Consider the following 18,246-nt stretch of genomic DNA (forward strand, 5'->3'; position numbering starts at 1 on the left):
TGTGCTCCTCCTCTTCCCTCTTTCTCCGCCTGCATCCTGTTCTCCATGCCTTGCTGTATTATTTTCTTTTATCTCTGAGGGCAGAGATTGTGGAATTTTTAATTTGTTCTCCATTTATTCTATTTTAGTTATCTTTTGTCTGAGCCAGCATTCTGTTTCCTCCAAGCTGCTCTTATCTGTGTTTTGGTTTTGGTTATATTTGATGTCCATTCATCTCTATGGGCAAGGCTCTGCAAAGCTCATTGGAAGATGTGTGTGAGTGGGGTGGGTGGAATGGTAGGCTTCACTGTAGAATAACAGAGCATGATCCAGTTGATTTAGCTGAAGGACACCCAGATGTCTGTATCTATGTTTTTGGAGGGGCTGTTCTGTTCCTTCCAGAATAAAGATCTTTCAGTATCCTCCATGTAAATAAAAGTTACCCCTTCATTTATTATTTGTAAGTATTGGGATTTTAACATCTCACTGTCTTAAAGTAGGACACAGCTCAGTTTATTCATTAAAATAAAAGAGTTGGACTTGATCCTTTCTACCTATAATAACTCCATGAGGCTTTGTTATAACCTCTATTTAGAATAATTTAAAGGCACTTAACAGCTTAATATAATATATATATATAATACATTAACTCACACACTTTCTCTGCACAGAACCTGTGTGGGGCACAGGGGTGGGGAGGGTGACTACTAAGCTACTAATAAACCAAACACATATTGTGCCTTCTAGAAGATATGTCATCTATATCAATTAGCATAATGTAAGACAGCAAATCATAAATGAGGCTGGGCCAGATGGCTCTCATCTGTAATCTCAGCACTCTGGGAGGCAGGTGGATCACTTGAGACCAGCCTGGGCAACATGGCAAAACCCCATCTCTATAAAAAATTAGCCCTGCATGGTGTTGCTTGCCTGTAGTCCAGCTACTCAGGAGGCTGAGGTGGGAGGTTCAGATAAGCCTGGGAAGTCCAGGCTGCAGTAAGCCATGATCACACCACTGTACTCCAGCCTGGGAGACAGAGTGAGACCTTGTCTCAAAAAAAAAAAAAAAAAGGAAAAAAAAGTCATAAATGAAAGGCAGACATATCTGGCTTTGAATTGCAGCACTGCCTCATACAAGCTGTGTGACCTTGGGCAAGCCAAAATCCTTTTTGAGTCTGTTTCCTCATTAATTCCACTATGTGATAGACCCCGTACTGACACTGGAATAAGAGTAGCAGATAACAAATGTACTTCTCTCCATGGAGCTCATATTTATTACATGTTGTTATTAGGTACAATTCTATTTTAATGCTCACATTTTTTATACCCTGGCATTTCTGTGGTTAAAGTAATGCTAACACATATTTTGTGTCCATACACTATACTTTTAATGATCATTTCTTAAGACTATTTTGTTCATTTACACCATTTGGTTTTTTGAACTTGAAATGTTAAAAGTTTAATGAACTATCATAAGTTGGAAAATTAACTAAAATAGACAGTATTTGTTTACCAGAATTCATTTGAGGGTCGTGTATCCTTTAGTGTATAAAAATCTTTTTGGTGTAAAAACATTTGCTATAATCTTTTGCTGATTGTTGTTTTTATGCTAGCTCTTAATAGGATATTGTTAACATCTAGTCTAGGAATTGGGATTCCCAAGATACTGATATAAAATGCTGTAACAGAAATTTCTATGCTTCTGAGGTTTATAGAACTCAAGGAGATTCTTTTTAGAATGCGTGTTCTTAAAGCAATATATCCCTAAGGGCACTAATGGTTGCTTTTCCCTCTCTCATTTTCTCATTTTAGGGAAACTAAAACCAACAATGGCATTCATGTCAGGAAAATTGAAGATTAAAGGTAACATGGCCCTAGCAATCAAATTGGAGAAGCTAATGAATCAGATGAATGCCAGACTGTGAAGGAAAATATAAAAAAAAAGTCGACTGCTATGCTCAAAAAGTAAAAAAAGCTCAACAGTTAAAATCTAATGTTTGTTTTCTTTCCTGTTGTATTATAAGGATATGCACGTTTGTTCTGGAAAAGATAGAATTTGTCTCTAAAAGACTTGAAATTGTAATTAAAATGACAAGCTAATCAAACATAAGCTTAATTAAGTGGGATTCTAAGACAGTCTGTGTTTTTATATTTCAGGGGTTTAACCCTTTGAGCCTTACATCTCATTCACTGTCTTTCTCCAAGAAAAGTATTTTGGGCGGACAGTCAGATCAAGCAGTAAAATTAGCTCTTTCAAATCTTCTTGTCATGTAAAATGAAGCTAGTCTGTTTTAAAATTTTTAGTTTTGGATTGTATACTAATGAAAATCTTAATGTTTTTGATTTTAATATACTTATTTTAAAGAAAATCTTATATAGTGCATTTTACAAAAATTATAAAAAACGAATTACTACTGGCGAGGACTAAATGAAACAATAATTTTTCATTTTGATAACTAGCTTTCCAGGTGGACTTAGCCATAGGAAAATATTACTAATGTAATTTAACAAATTGCTGCATGTATTCCATTTAAAAATATGTTTAAATTGTCCTAAAACAAAATAATTTTCTCCCTAGGAGTATGCATTTGGCTACAATGTTTTGAAACAGGAACCTTAGAATAGGTCATTGGTATGGGCTGAACTGTGTAACCCCCAATTCATTTGTTGAGGTCCTAACTCCCATTTCTTTTGAATGTGACTGTTCGGAGATGAGGCCTTTAAAGAGGTGACTTAAGTTCAAAGGAGGCTGTTAGTCTAATCCAACATGGTGTCCTTTGGACATAAGAGATACCAGCGACGTGTGCACAGAACGAAGACCAGGAGAGGACACAGTGAGAAGGCAGTTATCTGCAAGCAAAGAGAGAGGCCTCAGAAGAAACAAAATCACCAGCACCTTGATCTTTGACTTCTAATCTCCAGAATAGTGAGAAATAAATTTCTGTTGTTAAGCCGTCCACTGTGGGAGGCCGAGGCAGGAGGATTGCTTGAGGCCAGAAGTTCAAGGCCAGCCTGGACAACATAGTAAGACCCTGTCTCTACCCCCCTAATAAATTAATTTAAAAAGCCCCCCAATCTGTGGTATTTTTTTATGGCAGCCCTAGCAAGCTAATACAGTGGTTTGAGAGGCTGGGAGGGTTGAGGGGAAGATAAACTTTAAAAAAGCTCTTATCTTTCATTTCAATCAGTTAAAAATACTTGCTCAGTGTAACAATTTTGCTTCTCATCTTCCACTCTAATATTGTTGTGCCATTAAGCAATTTAGCTAATCCTGACATTTCTTAGATTCATAATGTTAGGAGCATTTAATCTGTATTTTACAAGTTAGGAAGCAGAGGATCAGAGATGGGAAAGGACTAGCCCAAGGCCAACATTAACAAGCCCTCTAACAAAAACTTTACAATACATTTATGTTGAATGGAACTCCAAGATCTCACCTCTCCATCCAGGAATGGAGTCCATGTAATCAAAGTGAACTTAAAAATAGGACAATTTCAACAAGTCAGGAGATTCACAGCAACTGATCAAAGGGAGTCCAGTCAACGTGAGCAAGCGTGATTATGATGAGGAAGCCCCCTCTGCTTTAATCCACACAAGGAACGTAACCTGAAGTAACCTGATGTTAACCAATCTGCTATGTCTACTATGCTGTTTCCTTGTTCCTGCTAGTGCTGCCTTACAAATGCAGACCGTTCTGTCATACCTGGCGGAGCTTCTGTTTATTTTGTAGGCTGGATGCTACCCAGTTCATGAATCGCTAATAAAAGCCAATTAGATCTTTACATAATTTGTTGAGATTTTATTCTTTGACATTCTTAAAGGTTTGGGAAAATTAGAGGTAAAACATACCGTGAGGCAGCAATCTCTGGGTTCTGGTCATTAAAATATGAATTTGCTAATTATACGTATCCCAACAGGGGGATTGAGTCAAGGGACCTTGCCCTTTTCTTGACTGACCTGCTTGATTATTGCCCTAAGGGATTGTTAGTTAGGTTGTCCATTGGAATCTCTGCCTTCTGGCTTTAAAAATTTTTCCAAATTGGAGTAAATTGAGCTGACTGGTTTTGAGCTTCGTAATGTTAGGGGACCAGCAATGAGTTCCTCTGATCCATCCAATCATTAGTAGATTAAACCTTTGTTTTAAACCCATCACAGTCCACTATTCATCCCTTTTTTAAATAACCATTTAAAAATTTTCTACCCTGAATTGCATTTTGAAAGGGATGGTTCCTAGGTAACACAAGATAGAAAATTTACATCTCAAAGGCAGAGAACTTACATTTCAGGCCTAAATATTGTTATTTGCCAAGACAGAAAGGTGATGCTAAGAAGCCCAGTTCAGACAAAATGGTTGAAGGTGAGTTTATTTGGACTAATGCTCTCACCTATTGTAAGAATTTCTACTGATTTTCCTTTATAGATACACATTTTTACAAAGAGTTTCAAAATAACTGGCTAAATACCAGAAACGCAAATTTTGGAGACTGATTTAATTCAATAGGCGGTCTTTTCAACTTAGCTTCTGTTTCTTAACTAGATTACTGAGTTCAGGACAGAGTCCATTAGCAAATAGAGCAGACAAAGGGTTTCCTATTTCTGGACGCAGATGGATAGTTCTGAAAATGCAAACCTGCTTCACCCAAGGGCCTAATTTTTATAAATATTACCTAGCTTTCTTTTTGCCTTTGGAGTAAAACAGTAACTAAGTGAAAAGATTGGCAGATTCAATTTTCTTATAAACTAGTTGCTTAAACTTTTCATTTGCCTTCTACATGAGCTCTTTTAAAGAGACAAACATTTTTGAAATCTTTTTAGAAGCTTTTGCACATCAATAGGTATCCCTAGGAGGGCTTGATTCAGAAGCCCTCATTTTTAAACTCAATTCTTAGATGAACAAACAGTCTTATTCATCTGGAATGTTCCACATAATGGTCATCATAATTCTAATTTATCTTTAGTAAGATTTCACCATTTTTGTAAGTATTTGCAGCTTCTAGGCCCTAACACATGTAAAAGGTAAACATAGCCAGAAGGTGAAGTACACAGTTCTTTAAAAATTTAAGGATGCTGGCCAGGCGAGGTGGCTCACACCTGTAATCCCAGCACTTTGGGAGGCTGAGGTCGGAGGCCAGGAGTTTGAGACCAGCCTAGCCAACATGGTGAAACCCCGTCTCTACTAAAAATACAAAAATTAGATGGGTGTGGCGGCGTGGACTTTAATCCAGCTACCCGGGAGGCTGAGGTGCGAGAATTGTTTGAGCCCAGGAGGTGGAGGTTGCATTGAGCTGAGACTGTGCCACTGCACTCCAGCCTGGACAACAGTGAGATGCTGTCTTAAAAATAAAAAAAAAGAATTAAGGATGCCATTTTTAAGTTGAATCTTGAGTCTTTCAGAGTCAAGATAAAAGTCTGAGTGAAACGCCATGAGGTTGGGTCACTGTGTTTGCTTGCTGTCTATCTATCTATCTATCTATCTATCTATCTATCTATCTATCATCATCTATCTTATCTATCATCATCTATCCTATCTATCTATCTATCTATCTATCTATCTATCTATCTATCTATCTATCTATCTATCTATTTTTGTCCAGGTTTCCTGGCTTGTAATTCCCATAGCCCTTGTTACAAGCTTTTGTTACAATGTTGGGTGTTAGGTCTTGCAGGCAGGCCTCAGGAAACAGAATCTCTCTGACCTTCTCTTGCCTTCCTTTCACCTCCGCAAGGCAGAACTGTGGGTCATATAAACCCTTATTCCAGAGAGGGTCCTGCTCCATATGCTGGGGGAAAGAATGCCAACTTAATGAAGCCTCCATAAAAACCCAAGAGGACTGGGTTCCAAGAGCTTCTGGATAGCTGAACACATGGAGGGTCCTGGAGGGTGACACACCCCGGGAGGACTGGAGAGCTCTGTGCCCCTTCCCCAATACTGTGCCCTATGCATCTCTTCATATGTTATCCTTTATGATTTTCTTTGCAATAAACTGGTAAACGTGTTTCCCTGAGTTCTGTGAGCTGCACCAGCAAATTAATCAAACCCCAAGTGGAGGTTGTGGGAACCCCAACTTGAAGCCAGTTGGTCAGAATTTCCAGACGCCCAGAGTTACAACTGGTGTCTGGGAGGTGAGGCAGTTTTGGGGACTGAGCCCCTCGACCTGTGGCATCTAACGCTATCTACCTGGAGACAGTAGATAGTGGGCAACATGGTGAGACCCACTATCTCCAAGTAGATAGTGTCAGAATAAAACTGGAGGACACCTACTTGGTGTCCACTGCTTAGCGTGTGGGAAAAACTCTCACACATTTGGTCACAGAAGTCTTCTTGTGTGTTGATGATTGTTGCTGTGTTAGTATGAGAGCAGAGGAAAAATGGTTTAGAGTTTTTCCCAGAACAGTCATGTAATGCTATCATAGTATACCTCAGTGCATAGATGTTTTCTTTTTTCTGCCACTCATTCTAGAGTGCAGTGGCATGCTCATAGCTCACTGCAGCCTTGAATTCCTGGGCTCAAGGTCTCAGCTTTCCAAGTCTCAGCTTTCCTGGGCTCCTGCCTCAGCTTTCCAAGTAGCTGGGATTACAGGCACATACCACCATGCCTGGCTTTGTTTGTTTTTTGTGTGGACAAGGTCTCACTTTGTTGCCCAGGCTGGTCTCAAACTCCTGGCTTCACGCAATCCTCCCACCTCAGCCTCCCAAAGTGCTGGGATTATAGGTGTGAGCCACCATGCCCAGCCTAAATAATTTTTTAAATTCCAGTTTTTAATTATTCTTTGTTAGGATACAGAAATGCTTTGTGTCCTGCAATACTGTTAAATCTCCTTATTAGTTTTAGCAGCTTTTTTTGTAAATACCTTAGGATTTTCTATGTATGTGATTGTTATCTGCAAATAAAGGCAGTTTTATTTCTTCTTTCCCACTCTGTGTGCCTTATTTTTTTTCTTGTCATATTGCACTGTTAGACCCACAGTATAGTGGTGAATATTGGTGATGAAAATGGATATCCTAGCCTTGTTCTTAGTCTTAGGGGGAAAACACTGTGTTTTTTCACCATTAACTATGATAGTTGTAGGGCGTTTTTTTTGTAGATGCACATTATCAGGCTGATTGTTGTTTATCTGCTGAGTATTCTTAATCATACGTGATTGCTGAATTTTGTCAAATGCTATTTCTATTATCTATTGAGATGATTAGGTTATTCTCCTTTATTCTATTAATATGGTGAATTAAAATGATGTTTTAAAATTACTTTTACTTTTTTTAGAGATGGGCTCTTGCTGTTACCCAGGCTGGTCTCAAACTCTTGGTCTCAAGCAATCCTCCTGCTTTGGCCTCTCAAAGTGCTGGAATGACAGGTGTGAACCACTTTGCCTAGTCTAAAATTATTTTTTAAGTTAAAAATATTTATTGTGCTGTTTTCCCCAACCCATGTTTGTTGAAGCCAAATGTACTTAAATAGAAACAAATAGCTGTATCTAGGGGAATGATGGCAGTTTAGGAAGTATCAGGCTTCACTCCCAGCCAACAGAAAGTTCAACGAGAAACTATCCACAGGCCAGAAAATCCTTTTATAAACCCCAATACTTGGAAACAAGTTTGAGACACACATGGTCCACAGAACGGAATGAAATCTGAATTAGAAGGATAAGGAGGACAGTCTTTTTTTTTCCCCCCCTTTTTAAGAGACTATGTCTCACTATGTTGCCCAAGGAAGAATGGTCTTATTCCAACTGTGGCACCCCTTTCCCTCCAAGTCAGCACAATGCCAGACAGAAAAGATTCTCCTGGCCCACAGTTTCTACTAGGGGAAAACAGAAATTGAAATAGTCATCTAGCTTCCCTAGCATTCTGAGATGTTTCCCAGGCAGTCCACTGTGGTTTCCCCTACCTACCCTTGGGGAAATGGCACCACTACACGACTAAGGGCCAGGTAGAAACAATGAAAGGAGGCAGAGGTCATAGTAACCAGCACATGGATCTTGGTAATACCTCTACGTTTCTGCCAGCTGTGGCACCAGATTAGAGATACCTGCCAGTCTCAAAGCCCACCCACAAAGCTGAGCTAATCACCTTCAGAAGCATGGTGGGAATTTCAAGCTAGCTTGAGTCCCTAGATAGCTAGTCTCTGTGCCCAGCCTTGGAGCCCAGCCCAACAATCCTACTCAAGCAAGGAAACTCCTGCCTCCATGCACTGAGAGAAGGAGCTAGACCAGCTTGACCCAGGAAGTCAAATGAAGATCTACTCAGCCCTCAGCCAAAAATCCCACCTAACAACCTACCTAGGCAGGAAGACTCCCACCTCCGAACGTTTAAGAAATGCAAAGGGGCCAGACTGGCTTGACCTGAGAGGTCAAACAACCACTCAACTCAGCTAAAAGCCTACCCCACAGTTCCACCCTGACGGGGAGGCAATCCTCAATTGTGCCTTTTTTTTGAGATGGAGTTTCGCTCTTGTCACTCAGGCTGGAGTGAAATGACACAGTCTCACCTCACTGCAACCTCTGCCTCCTGGGTCCAAGGAATTCTCCTGCCCCAGCCTCCCGAGTAGCTGGGATTACAGGAGACTGCCATCACGCCCAGCTAATTTTTGTATTTTTAGTAGAGACAGGGTTTCTCCATGTTGGCCAGGCTGCTCTCGAACTCCTGACCTTGTGACCCACCCACGCCTCGGCCTCCCAAAGTGCTGGGATTACAGGCGTGAGCCACCACGCCCAGCCTCAACTGTGCAATTCTAAGGAGCATAGCTTATGATTCCACTTGTCCCAAGGAATGACTCCACCTAACTTCCAACCCCAGCCCACAGCCTTGCCTAACTGCAGATCCCAAATATCAGAATTGCTTGGCTAGGGAATATATCCTGTGACTAACCTGACCAAAAGCCATCACAGTACCCAGCCAGCAGCTCTACCCAATATCAGAGCAAAGGCAGTAGCCCAGTCAACTAGAGAAATCACAAGAAGCTCTGCCTGTCTGGGGTCATTCCAGCTTATCTGGGAGCTGGCCCTTCCAGAATCAGAGGCTAAATAGAGAAGGTCTATTCCTGCCAAAGAACACCTGCAAAAGCCAGAAGAGGGGGCGGTCTTCTTTTTTTTTTTTTGAGACAGAGTCTCTCTCTGTTGCCCAGGCTGGAGTGCAGTGGCACAATCTCGGCTCACTGCAAGCTCCACCTCCCAGGTTCACGCCATTCTGCCTCAGCCTCCTGAGCAGATGGGACTACAGGTGCCCACCACCACGCCTGGCTAATTTTTTGTATTTTAGTAGAGATGGGATTTCACCATGTTAGCCAGGACGGTCTCGATCTCCTGACCTCGTGATCTGCCTGCCTTGGCCTCCCAAAGTGCTGGGATTACAGGCGTAAGCCACCATGCCCGGCCAGGGGTGGTCTTCTTAAATGCTCAGACAACAATGCAAGGACACAAAGATTGCAAAGAATCAGTGAATCACTTCCAAAAGACACTAATAAAGCTTCAATAATGGGCCCCAAAGAAATGGAGATCTAGGAAATGACAAAGAATTCAGAATAATAAAAAAGTTCAGTAAACTATAAGAATATATGGATAGAAAATTTAATGAGATTTGGAAAGCAATACACAAGAAATTTGAGAAAGAAATAGAAACAATAATAAAGAAACAAATTCTAGAGATGAAGAATACAATGACTGAATGGAAAAATTAAGTAGAAGGCTTCGATAGCAGACTTGGTCAAGCAGAAGAATAGATCAGTGAGCTGGAAACAGAACATTTGAAATTATCCAGTCGGAGAAGCAAGAAGACAAAAGAATAAAAAAGAATGAAGAAAGCCTGTAGGAATTTTGGGACACCATCCAGAGACTAAACCTTTGCTCAACAGAAATTTTAGAAAGAGTCAAAGAGCCAGAAAGCATATTTAAAGAAATAATAGGCCAGACACGGTGGCTCATGCCTGTAATCCCAGCACTTTGGGAGGCTGAGGTGGGTGGATCACTTGAGGTGGATCACTTGAGGTAAGGAGTTTCAGACCAGCCTGACCAACATGGAGAAACCCTATCTCTACTGAAAATACAAAATTAGCCGGGCATGGTGGTACATGCCTGTAATCCCAGCTACTCGGGAGGTTGGGGCAGGAGAATTGCTTGAACTCGGGAGGCGGAGGTTGTGGTGAGCTGAGACTGTGCCATTGCACTCCAGTCTGGGCAACAAGAATGAAAACTCCATCTCAAATAATAATAATAAAAATAAAAATAAATAAATAAATAATAACTGAAACTTCCTTAAACTGGGGATAGACACCAACAAGCAGTATAGGAAGTACAGAGTTTTCCAATCAAAGAGGAATACAACCCAAAGAGGAGTATATCAAGACACATAATAATCAAACTACCAAAAATCAAAGACAGAAAATTTTGAGAGCAGCAAGAGATAAGAAACATACCACATACAAAGGGGTGCTAATATAACTACCAGCAAAGTTTTCAGAAATTTTCAGAAATCCTGCAGGCCAGTGGGATGACATTCAAAGTGGTGAAGGAAAAAAACTGCCAAAAAATAATACTTTATGCAGCAAAGCTGTCTTTCAGAAATGGGGGAGAAATAAAAACCTTCCCAGAAAAACAAAAGCTAAGGGAGTTTATCACCATTAGGCCTGCCTTGCAGGAATTGCTTAAGGGAATTCTTTAAACTGAAACCAAATAGCTGTATCTAGTCAACATAATGGTATATAACTAGCAGGATGCTATGGTCTGAATGTTTGTGTTCCCCTAAAATTTATATGTTGAAATCCTAATCCCAAGGTGATGGTATTAGAAGGTGCAGCCTCTAGGAGATGATTAGGTCATGCGGATATATATAAATAGGTAATATGACCTCATGAATGGAATGGTGCCCTTATAAAAGAGGCCCAAGAAAGCTCCCTTGCTCTTTCTGCCATTGGAGATTACAGGGAAAAGATGGTCTTCTATGAAGAAGTGGGCCTCCACCAGACACCAAATCTGCCTGTACACCAATCTTGGAATCCTAGCTCCCAGAACTGTGGAAATCAATTTCTGTTGTTCATGACCCACTCAATTTATTATATTTTGTTACAGTAGCCTGAGCATACTACGACATGGGATCAGATTTCTTTTCTTTTTTTTTTTTTTTTTTGAGATGGAAGTCTCCCTCTGTCGCCAAGGCTGGAGTACGGTGGCACGATCTCCACTCACTGCAACCTCCACCACCCGGGTTCAAGCCATTCTCCTGCCTCAGCCTCCCGAGTAGCTGGGATTACAGGCATCCGCCTCCACGCCCAGCTAATTTTTGTATTTTTAGTACAGACGGGGTTTCACCATCTTGGCCAGGCTGGTCTTGAACTCCTGACCTCATGATCCACCCACCTTGGCCTCCCAAAGTGCTGGGATTACAGGTATGAGCCACCATGCCCGGCCAACATGGGATGAGATTTTAAACTTTACAGCACACAAATCTCTTATTTTAGACTTTTTATCTTCCTTATGATATTCTTTTCCAGGCAATTGTTTCTAAATTCTGAGATGTTTAAGTCAATATAAAGATGGTAAAGATTCTTGACAAACCAAATACTATAATAATTACTGGCCGGGCACTGTGGCTCACGCCTGTAATCCCAGCATTTTGGGAGGCCGAGGCGGGCGGATCACGAGGTCAGGAGATTGAGACCATCTTGGCTAATACAGTGAAACCCCATCTCTACTAAAAATACAAAAAATTAGCCAGGCATGGTGGCACGAGCCTGTAATCCCAGCTATTCAGGAGGCTTAGGCAGGGGAATCGCCTGAACCTGGGAGGCAGAGGTTGCAGTGAGCCGAGATTGTGCCACTGCACTCCAGCCTGGGTAACAGAGCGAGACTCTGTCTCAAAAAAAAAATTATTATTATTATTATTTTACATAAGAAGAAACAATGCAATGACTGATTTTTGAGTGAAAAGTTAACTTTATATTTCTAGGAAAAATCCCATTTAGTCATATTGTATTACTTATATATTTGTGGATTCAGTTTTGTATTTGTGTCCATTTGCCATATTGGGGCTGTAGTTTTTTTTTGTTTATTTGTTTGTTTGTTTGTTTTTGAGATGGAGTCTCGCTCTGTCACCCAGGCTGGAGTGCAGTGGCTCGACCTCGGCTCACTGCAAGCTCCGCCTCCCGGGTTCACGCCATTCTCCTGCCTCAGCTTCCCGAGTAGCTGGGCCTACAGGCGCCCACCACCACACCCAGCTAATTTTTTGTATTTTTAGTAGAGACGGGGTTTCACCGTGTTAGCCAGGATGGTCTCGATTTCCTCCCACCTCAGCCTCTCGATGACCTAGGACCACAAGCACACACCACCATGCTCGGCTAATATTTTTATTCTTATTTAGTAGAGACGAGGTCTCACTATGTTGCCTAGGATGGTCTCCAACTCCTGGGCTCAAGCGATTCACACACCTTGGCCTCCCAAAGCACTGAGATTACAGGTATGAACCACATGCCTGGCAATGATTTTTTACAAAATACTTTATGTTTTCCTTTATTTTCTTTCTTACTTTTTTTTTTTGGGCGGGGGGAGGGGAGGGTCTGTTTTCTGTTTTACTTGATTTCTACTATCTTCATTATTTGTTTTCTTCTACTTTGTGTTTAATATGTCCTTTCTTGTAGCTTCTGAAGATTAAAACTTAGTTCATTCTCTTGGGCCCTCTTTTTCTTATGATACAAACTTTTAAGCCATAAATTTCACTTTTAGAACTGCCTTAGCATTTTCCCACAAACATTTGATACATTGTGTAATTTTTCATTCGCTTCGAGAGATTTTCCTACTTTCCTTCTGAGTTCTTCTTTAATCAATGAGGAATATAGAAACATGTTTAATTTTCAAATAGTCAGAGTTTCCAGATATTGATCTATAATTGATTTCAAATTTAGCTTTACGGTGGGTTAGAAAAATATACTCTGTGACTTCAATCATTTTAAATTTTTTGAGACTTGTTTTATAGCTAATTATATGGCCTTTTTTAGTGAACATTATATATGCACTTAAAAGGAACATCTAGGCTGGGCATGGTGGCTCACGCCTGTAATCCCAACACTTTGGGAGGCCAAGGTGAGAGAATCACTTGAGCCCAGGAGTTCAAGACCAGCCTGAGCAATACAGTGAGACCACATCTCTACAAAAAAAAAAAAAAAAAAAATTAAAAATCAGCGGGGTATGGCCGGGCGCGGTGGCTCACACCTGCAATCCCAGCACTTTTGGAGGCCAAGGCGGTTGGATCACAAGGTCAAGAGATCGAGACCATCGTGGCCAACATGATGAAACCCCGTCTTTACTAAAAATACAAAAATCAGCTGGGCATCATGGCGCATGCCTATAGTCTCAGCTACTTGGGAGGCTGAGGCAAGAGAATCGCTTGAACCCGGGAGGCGGAGGTTGCAGTGAGCCGAGATCACACCACTGCACTCCAGCCTGGCGACAGAGTGAGACTCCACCTCAGAAAAACAAAAAAAGAAAGAAAAGAAAAATTAGCTGGGTATGACGGCACCCACCTGTAGTCCCTGCTACTCAGGAGGCTGATGTGGGAAGATTGCTTGAATGTGGAGGTCAAGGCTGCAGTGTGCAATGATCCACTTTACTCTAGCCTGGGTGACAGAGTGAGACTGTCTCAAAATAAATAAATAAAAATAATGAAAGAAAGGAACTTGTATTCTGCAATTGTTGGGAGAAATGTTCTAACGTATCATTTTGTTTTAGTGCCTCTTTTTGCTTCTGCTTGTAAGTCTTATCTTCCTCATCCGTCTCCTTGGCCTGCTTCTTGGGCTGTTTTAGGGGGTTCTTCTTGCTGCACATGGCACCTGTGCCCCTTCCTCAGACTCTGCCCTCTATTGGACTCCTTTTTCCTTTTTTTTTTTTTTTTTGAGACAGAGTCTTGCTCTGTCACCCAAGCTGGAGTACAGTGGCACAAACACAGCTTACTGTGGTCTTGACCCTCCTGGGACCAACCGATTCTCCCACATCAGCCTTCCAAGTACCTGGGACTACAGATGTGTGCCACCCCGCCCAGCTAATTTTTTGATTTTTTTTGTAGTGACAGGGTCTCACTTTGTTGCCCAGGCTGGTCCCAAACACCTGGGCTCAAGCAATCCTCCCACCTTGGCCTCCCAAAGTGCTGAGATGATGGGCGTGAGCCACCATGCCTGGCCTACGATTTGTATTTGATGCTTCCTTTTTGAAACAGTTTTATTGAGAAATAACTTACATACCATACAGTTCACCCATTAAAACGTACAATTCAGTAGCTGTTAGTATAGTCAAAGTTTCATAAACATCATCCAATTTTAGAATACTTTCATCACCCCAAAAAGAAACTTTACTCCTTAGTAGGTACCTCACATTTCCACCAAAACCTCTCAGCCCTAGGGAACTACTAGTCTACTTTCTTTCCCTATTGATTTGTATATTCTAGACACTTCATATAAATGGAATCATATAATATATGACCCTTTGTGACTGGCTCCTTTCCCATAGCTTTGTAAAGTTTTCCAGGTTTATCCATGTTGAAGCATGTACCAGTGTCATAAATTTTTTAATATAGTTGCTGCTCTGGCATTCATTTTTAGGCCTGGCCTAAGTCTTTTGAAACCCAGTTGTATACCCAACCCCCTGCTGTCACCTTTGGCCTTGTTAAAACTTACCCTCCTGGCCAGGTGTGGTGGCTCACACCTGTAATCCCACACTTTGGGAGGCCAAGGTGGGAGGATCACTTGAGCTCAGGAGTTCAAGACCAGCCTGGCCAAATATGGTGAAACCTTGCCTCTACTAAAAATACAAAAATTAGATGGGAAGGATGGCGTGTGCTTGTAATCCCAGCTACTCGAGAGGCTGAGGCACGAGAATCGCTTGAATCTGGGAGGCGGAGGAGGCTGCAGTGAGCTGAGATCATGCCACTGCACTCCAGCCCGGGCAACACAGCAAGACTCTGTCTCAAGAAACAAAACAAAACAAACTTCCCCTCCCAGTGTGGTTGAGATATAGCCCGCTTGTTCATCTTATGGACTCCCAAACGCAACACATCCCTCAGCTGCTGACCATGAAAAAACCTAATGGTTGACTGAGGGCTGTAATCCCAACACTTTGGGAGGGTGCGGCAGGAGGACTGTTTGAGGCCAGGAGTTTGAGACCACCCTGGGTAACACAGTGAGACCCCTGTCTCTACAAAAAGAAAAAAAAATTAGCTGGGCGTAGTGGCCCACATCTCTAGTCCCAGCTACTCAAGAGGCTGAGGCATGAGGATCGACTGAGGCAGGGAGGTAGAGGATGCAGTGAGCTGAAATCACGCCACTGCACTCCAGCCTGGGCATCAGAGCGAGACCTCGTCTCAAAACAAAACAGAACAAAACAAAAACCTAATGGTTAACACCAGAGTCTTGGAAATAAGTTCCTCTCCTTTGCACATGTGTTTTTTAAGGGCATAATGCCTATAGACCTAATAAAAGCATAATCTCACAGGTCTCCTTTCTTCTCTTTCTCCTCTACTCTTCCTGAGTAGCTGGAACTAGAGATGTGGGCCACCATGCCCAGCTAATTTTTTTTCTTTTTGCAGAGACGAGGGTCTCACTATGCTACCCAAGGTGGTCTCAAACTCCTGGCCTCAAGCAATCCTCCTGCCACACCCTCCCAAAGTGCCGGGATTATGGCCCTCAGCCAACCCACTAGGTTTACTGTGATTGCTTTCTCTAGGATCTTGGTTTTCCAAGTCCTAGCTGCCTTAATAGACCTGACTCCAAATTCTGTATCTCCAGACCAATAAGACTGCCGGTAAGCTCTAGGGTGCTTCTTTCTGACTTCTACACTCCTAGACACAAATCAACAATGCCCTGAGAAGGAAAAGTGGCTGAGAATGCAGGACTCACTTCAGAGTGTTTCTCTTCTTCCTGGGGGGCTCTTGGACTCTCAAGCCTTGGATGACAGGGTTGCTCTCCAATTGTTTTAAACAGACTTATTTATTTTTTTAAACAGCTTTCATCGTTCTTAGTGGCAGAGTTAGTTTGTTCAACAAGGTACCTCATCATGGTTGGATGCCTGCATCATTAAAAAAATTAATTGTAGTGAAATATCCTTTAAACAAATAAAATTAGATTTTTTTTGAAGTTGATTGTGGCAAAAACAATTTAAAATTTACCTTTGTAACTACTTTTAAGTGTACAGTTCGGTGGTGTTATATTTACATTATTGTGTAACATCTCTAGAAATTTTTCATCTTGCAAAATTGAAACTCTGTACCCAGTAAACATTATATCACCATTCCCCCCCCCACCCTCTAGCAACCACTATTCTACCGTCTGTTTCCACAAGTTTGACATAATCCCACAGTTTACATACCTCTACACACCTCATATAGGTCAAATCATAACAGTATTTGTCCTTTTGTGACTGGTTTATTGCACTTGGCACAGCATCCTCAAGGTTCATCTATGTTGTAGCCTGTGATAAGATTTCCTTCCTTTTTAAGGCTGAATAATATTCCATTATATGTATATATCACATTTTCATTCATCTCTTCATCTGTTGATGAACATTTGGGCTGCTTCAACCTCTTGGCTATTGTGAATAGTGCTGCAATGAACATGAATGTGCAAATATCTCTTCGATATCCTGCTTTCAATTCTTTTGGATATTTACCCAGAAGTGGGATTGCTGGATCATATGGTAGCTCTAGTTTTAGTTTTTTGAGGAACTTCCCCACTGTTTTGCATAGTGGTGGTACCATCTACATTCCTATCAGCATTGCATAAGAGTTCCAATTTCTCCATAAGATCCCATCTTTCGAATATGCAGCAATTAACTAGGGGGTTTTCATTTTTGGTCTTTTTTGTTTGTACAAACATTATTGTGTCAACATTTACACAGATTTTAAATTACAGCCTAGACCTGGAAGAGTGTTGATAGAGGAAGGTGTTAAGAACATCGACCGGAATCAGCTCTAGAGATGGAGAGGGGTTGGCAGAAGCTACCTAAAAGACAGAACATGCTTGATGTGGTAATGAAGTTACCTGCTTAGATTCTGGCGACCCTGGATATTTTGTCCTTTGCTAAGAAGTTAGCTTCTTTCTCTCCCTCAAAAATATTCTTCTCTTCCCTTACCTACTCCAAGGGTACAAGTGACTGGGGTATGCCTGTCACAGATGAGGTGAGGCCAAGATGTGGGCACTACGTAAGGCCTGACAGATATGGTGTAAATGTTATTTATTACCATGATTACTGTTTTGGAGATGGTCAGTGCTGTAAATAGAAAGGGAGTTAAGAGCAGACTCTGAAGCCAGACTGTCCGGAATGAATCCAGGCTCCTCTAGCTACTATCTATGTGATGTTGAAAAAATTTCTTAATTTCTCTGTGCCTCAATTTCCTTATCCATAAAATGGCAATGTTAATAGCACCCACTATGTAGAGTTCTTAGGATTAAATAAATTAATATTCGCTAAGCACTCAGTGCAAACTGTGGGCACACAGCAAGTACTACGAAAGTGTTAGGTAAAATAAAGGTGGACCAAGCCTGGTAGCACCTAGCAAGTCCAGCTTCACCTTTGCTGTGCTGAGTCGTGTAGGTGGTGTTCTTGTGTCTCTGGTTTGCTGGAGGACCTAGTTTTAGTGTATTTTAGGTATCATTAAGCATCCCCGCTCCCTCGATGGGATAGAGGTGTGTGTGTTACAGGTGGTTGTTGGGCACCTTCACGGGGCAGCGGTGACTATGGGCTGTACGTAGTATCTCGGTAGAAAGTGTTAATGCACATCCCTGGGCGGAGAGGTAACTCTACTCGATGCGTTATAAGGAAAATCACACACCTCACGGATGGTGTAGGTTCTGTCTGCTCCTTGCGTTTCAGTGGAGGTGCACAGAGCTCCAGGGGGCATCGGGGACCGCGGGCCCAGGACATGTAGTAGGGAGCGGTGCTGTACACTTCCTCGGATCATAGCGGGGATGGCGGGTTCCACACCTGTCGGGGCAGTAGGGACTGAGCTCGTGCGCGCGGAGGACGGGTTGCTCCAAACCTCCCGGTCCAGCGCGCCGGCCGCCGCGTGCGAACGTGTGTGCGGCAGGAGGCTCGGTCTACACCTCCTCGGGGCAGCAACGACTGCGAGCTCGGTGCGTGCCGTAGGTGTCGTTACACACTTCCTGTGGGTCTCGCCGACCGCGGCGCGTTTCCGGTGCCGGCTGGAGCCCGGGGTCCGAGCCCCCGCCCCGCTCGCCGGCCCCGCCCCGGCCCGCCCGCGCCCCGCCCCCTGCCCGCCCGCCGCGCTCCGAGCCG

General features: G+C 42.3%; 1 protein-coding gene across 3 annotated transcripts in view; it reads left to right on the forward strand.

Annotated features, from left to right (window-relative positions):
• HSDL2 (hydroxysteroid dehydrogenase like 2) overlaps window positions 1–3,761 on the forward strand; it is an 88,000-nt gene extending 84,239 nt beyond the window's left edge. For all 3 annotated transcript variants that reach the window (XM_031014284.3, XM_019033655.4, XM_055350421.2), the window contains one exon: window positions 1,792–3,761. In XM_031014284.3, coding sequence (XP_030870144.1) covers window positions 1,792–1,904 — 113 coding nt within the window. In that variant the 3' untranslated portion in view covers window positions 1,905–3,761. The remainder of the gene's footprint in view (window positions 1–1,791) is intronic.
• The last annotated feature ends 14,485 nt before the right edge of the window (window positions 3,762–18,246 follow it).

Source organism: Gorilla gorilla, chromosome 13 (genome assembly GCF_029281585.2).
Source record: "Gorilla gorilla gorilla isolate KB3781 chromosome 13, NHGRI_mGorGor1-v2.1_pri, whole genome shotgun sequence".
NCBI lineage: Eukaryota > Metazoa > Chordata > Mammalia > Primates > Hominidae > Gorilla > Gorilla gorilla.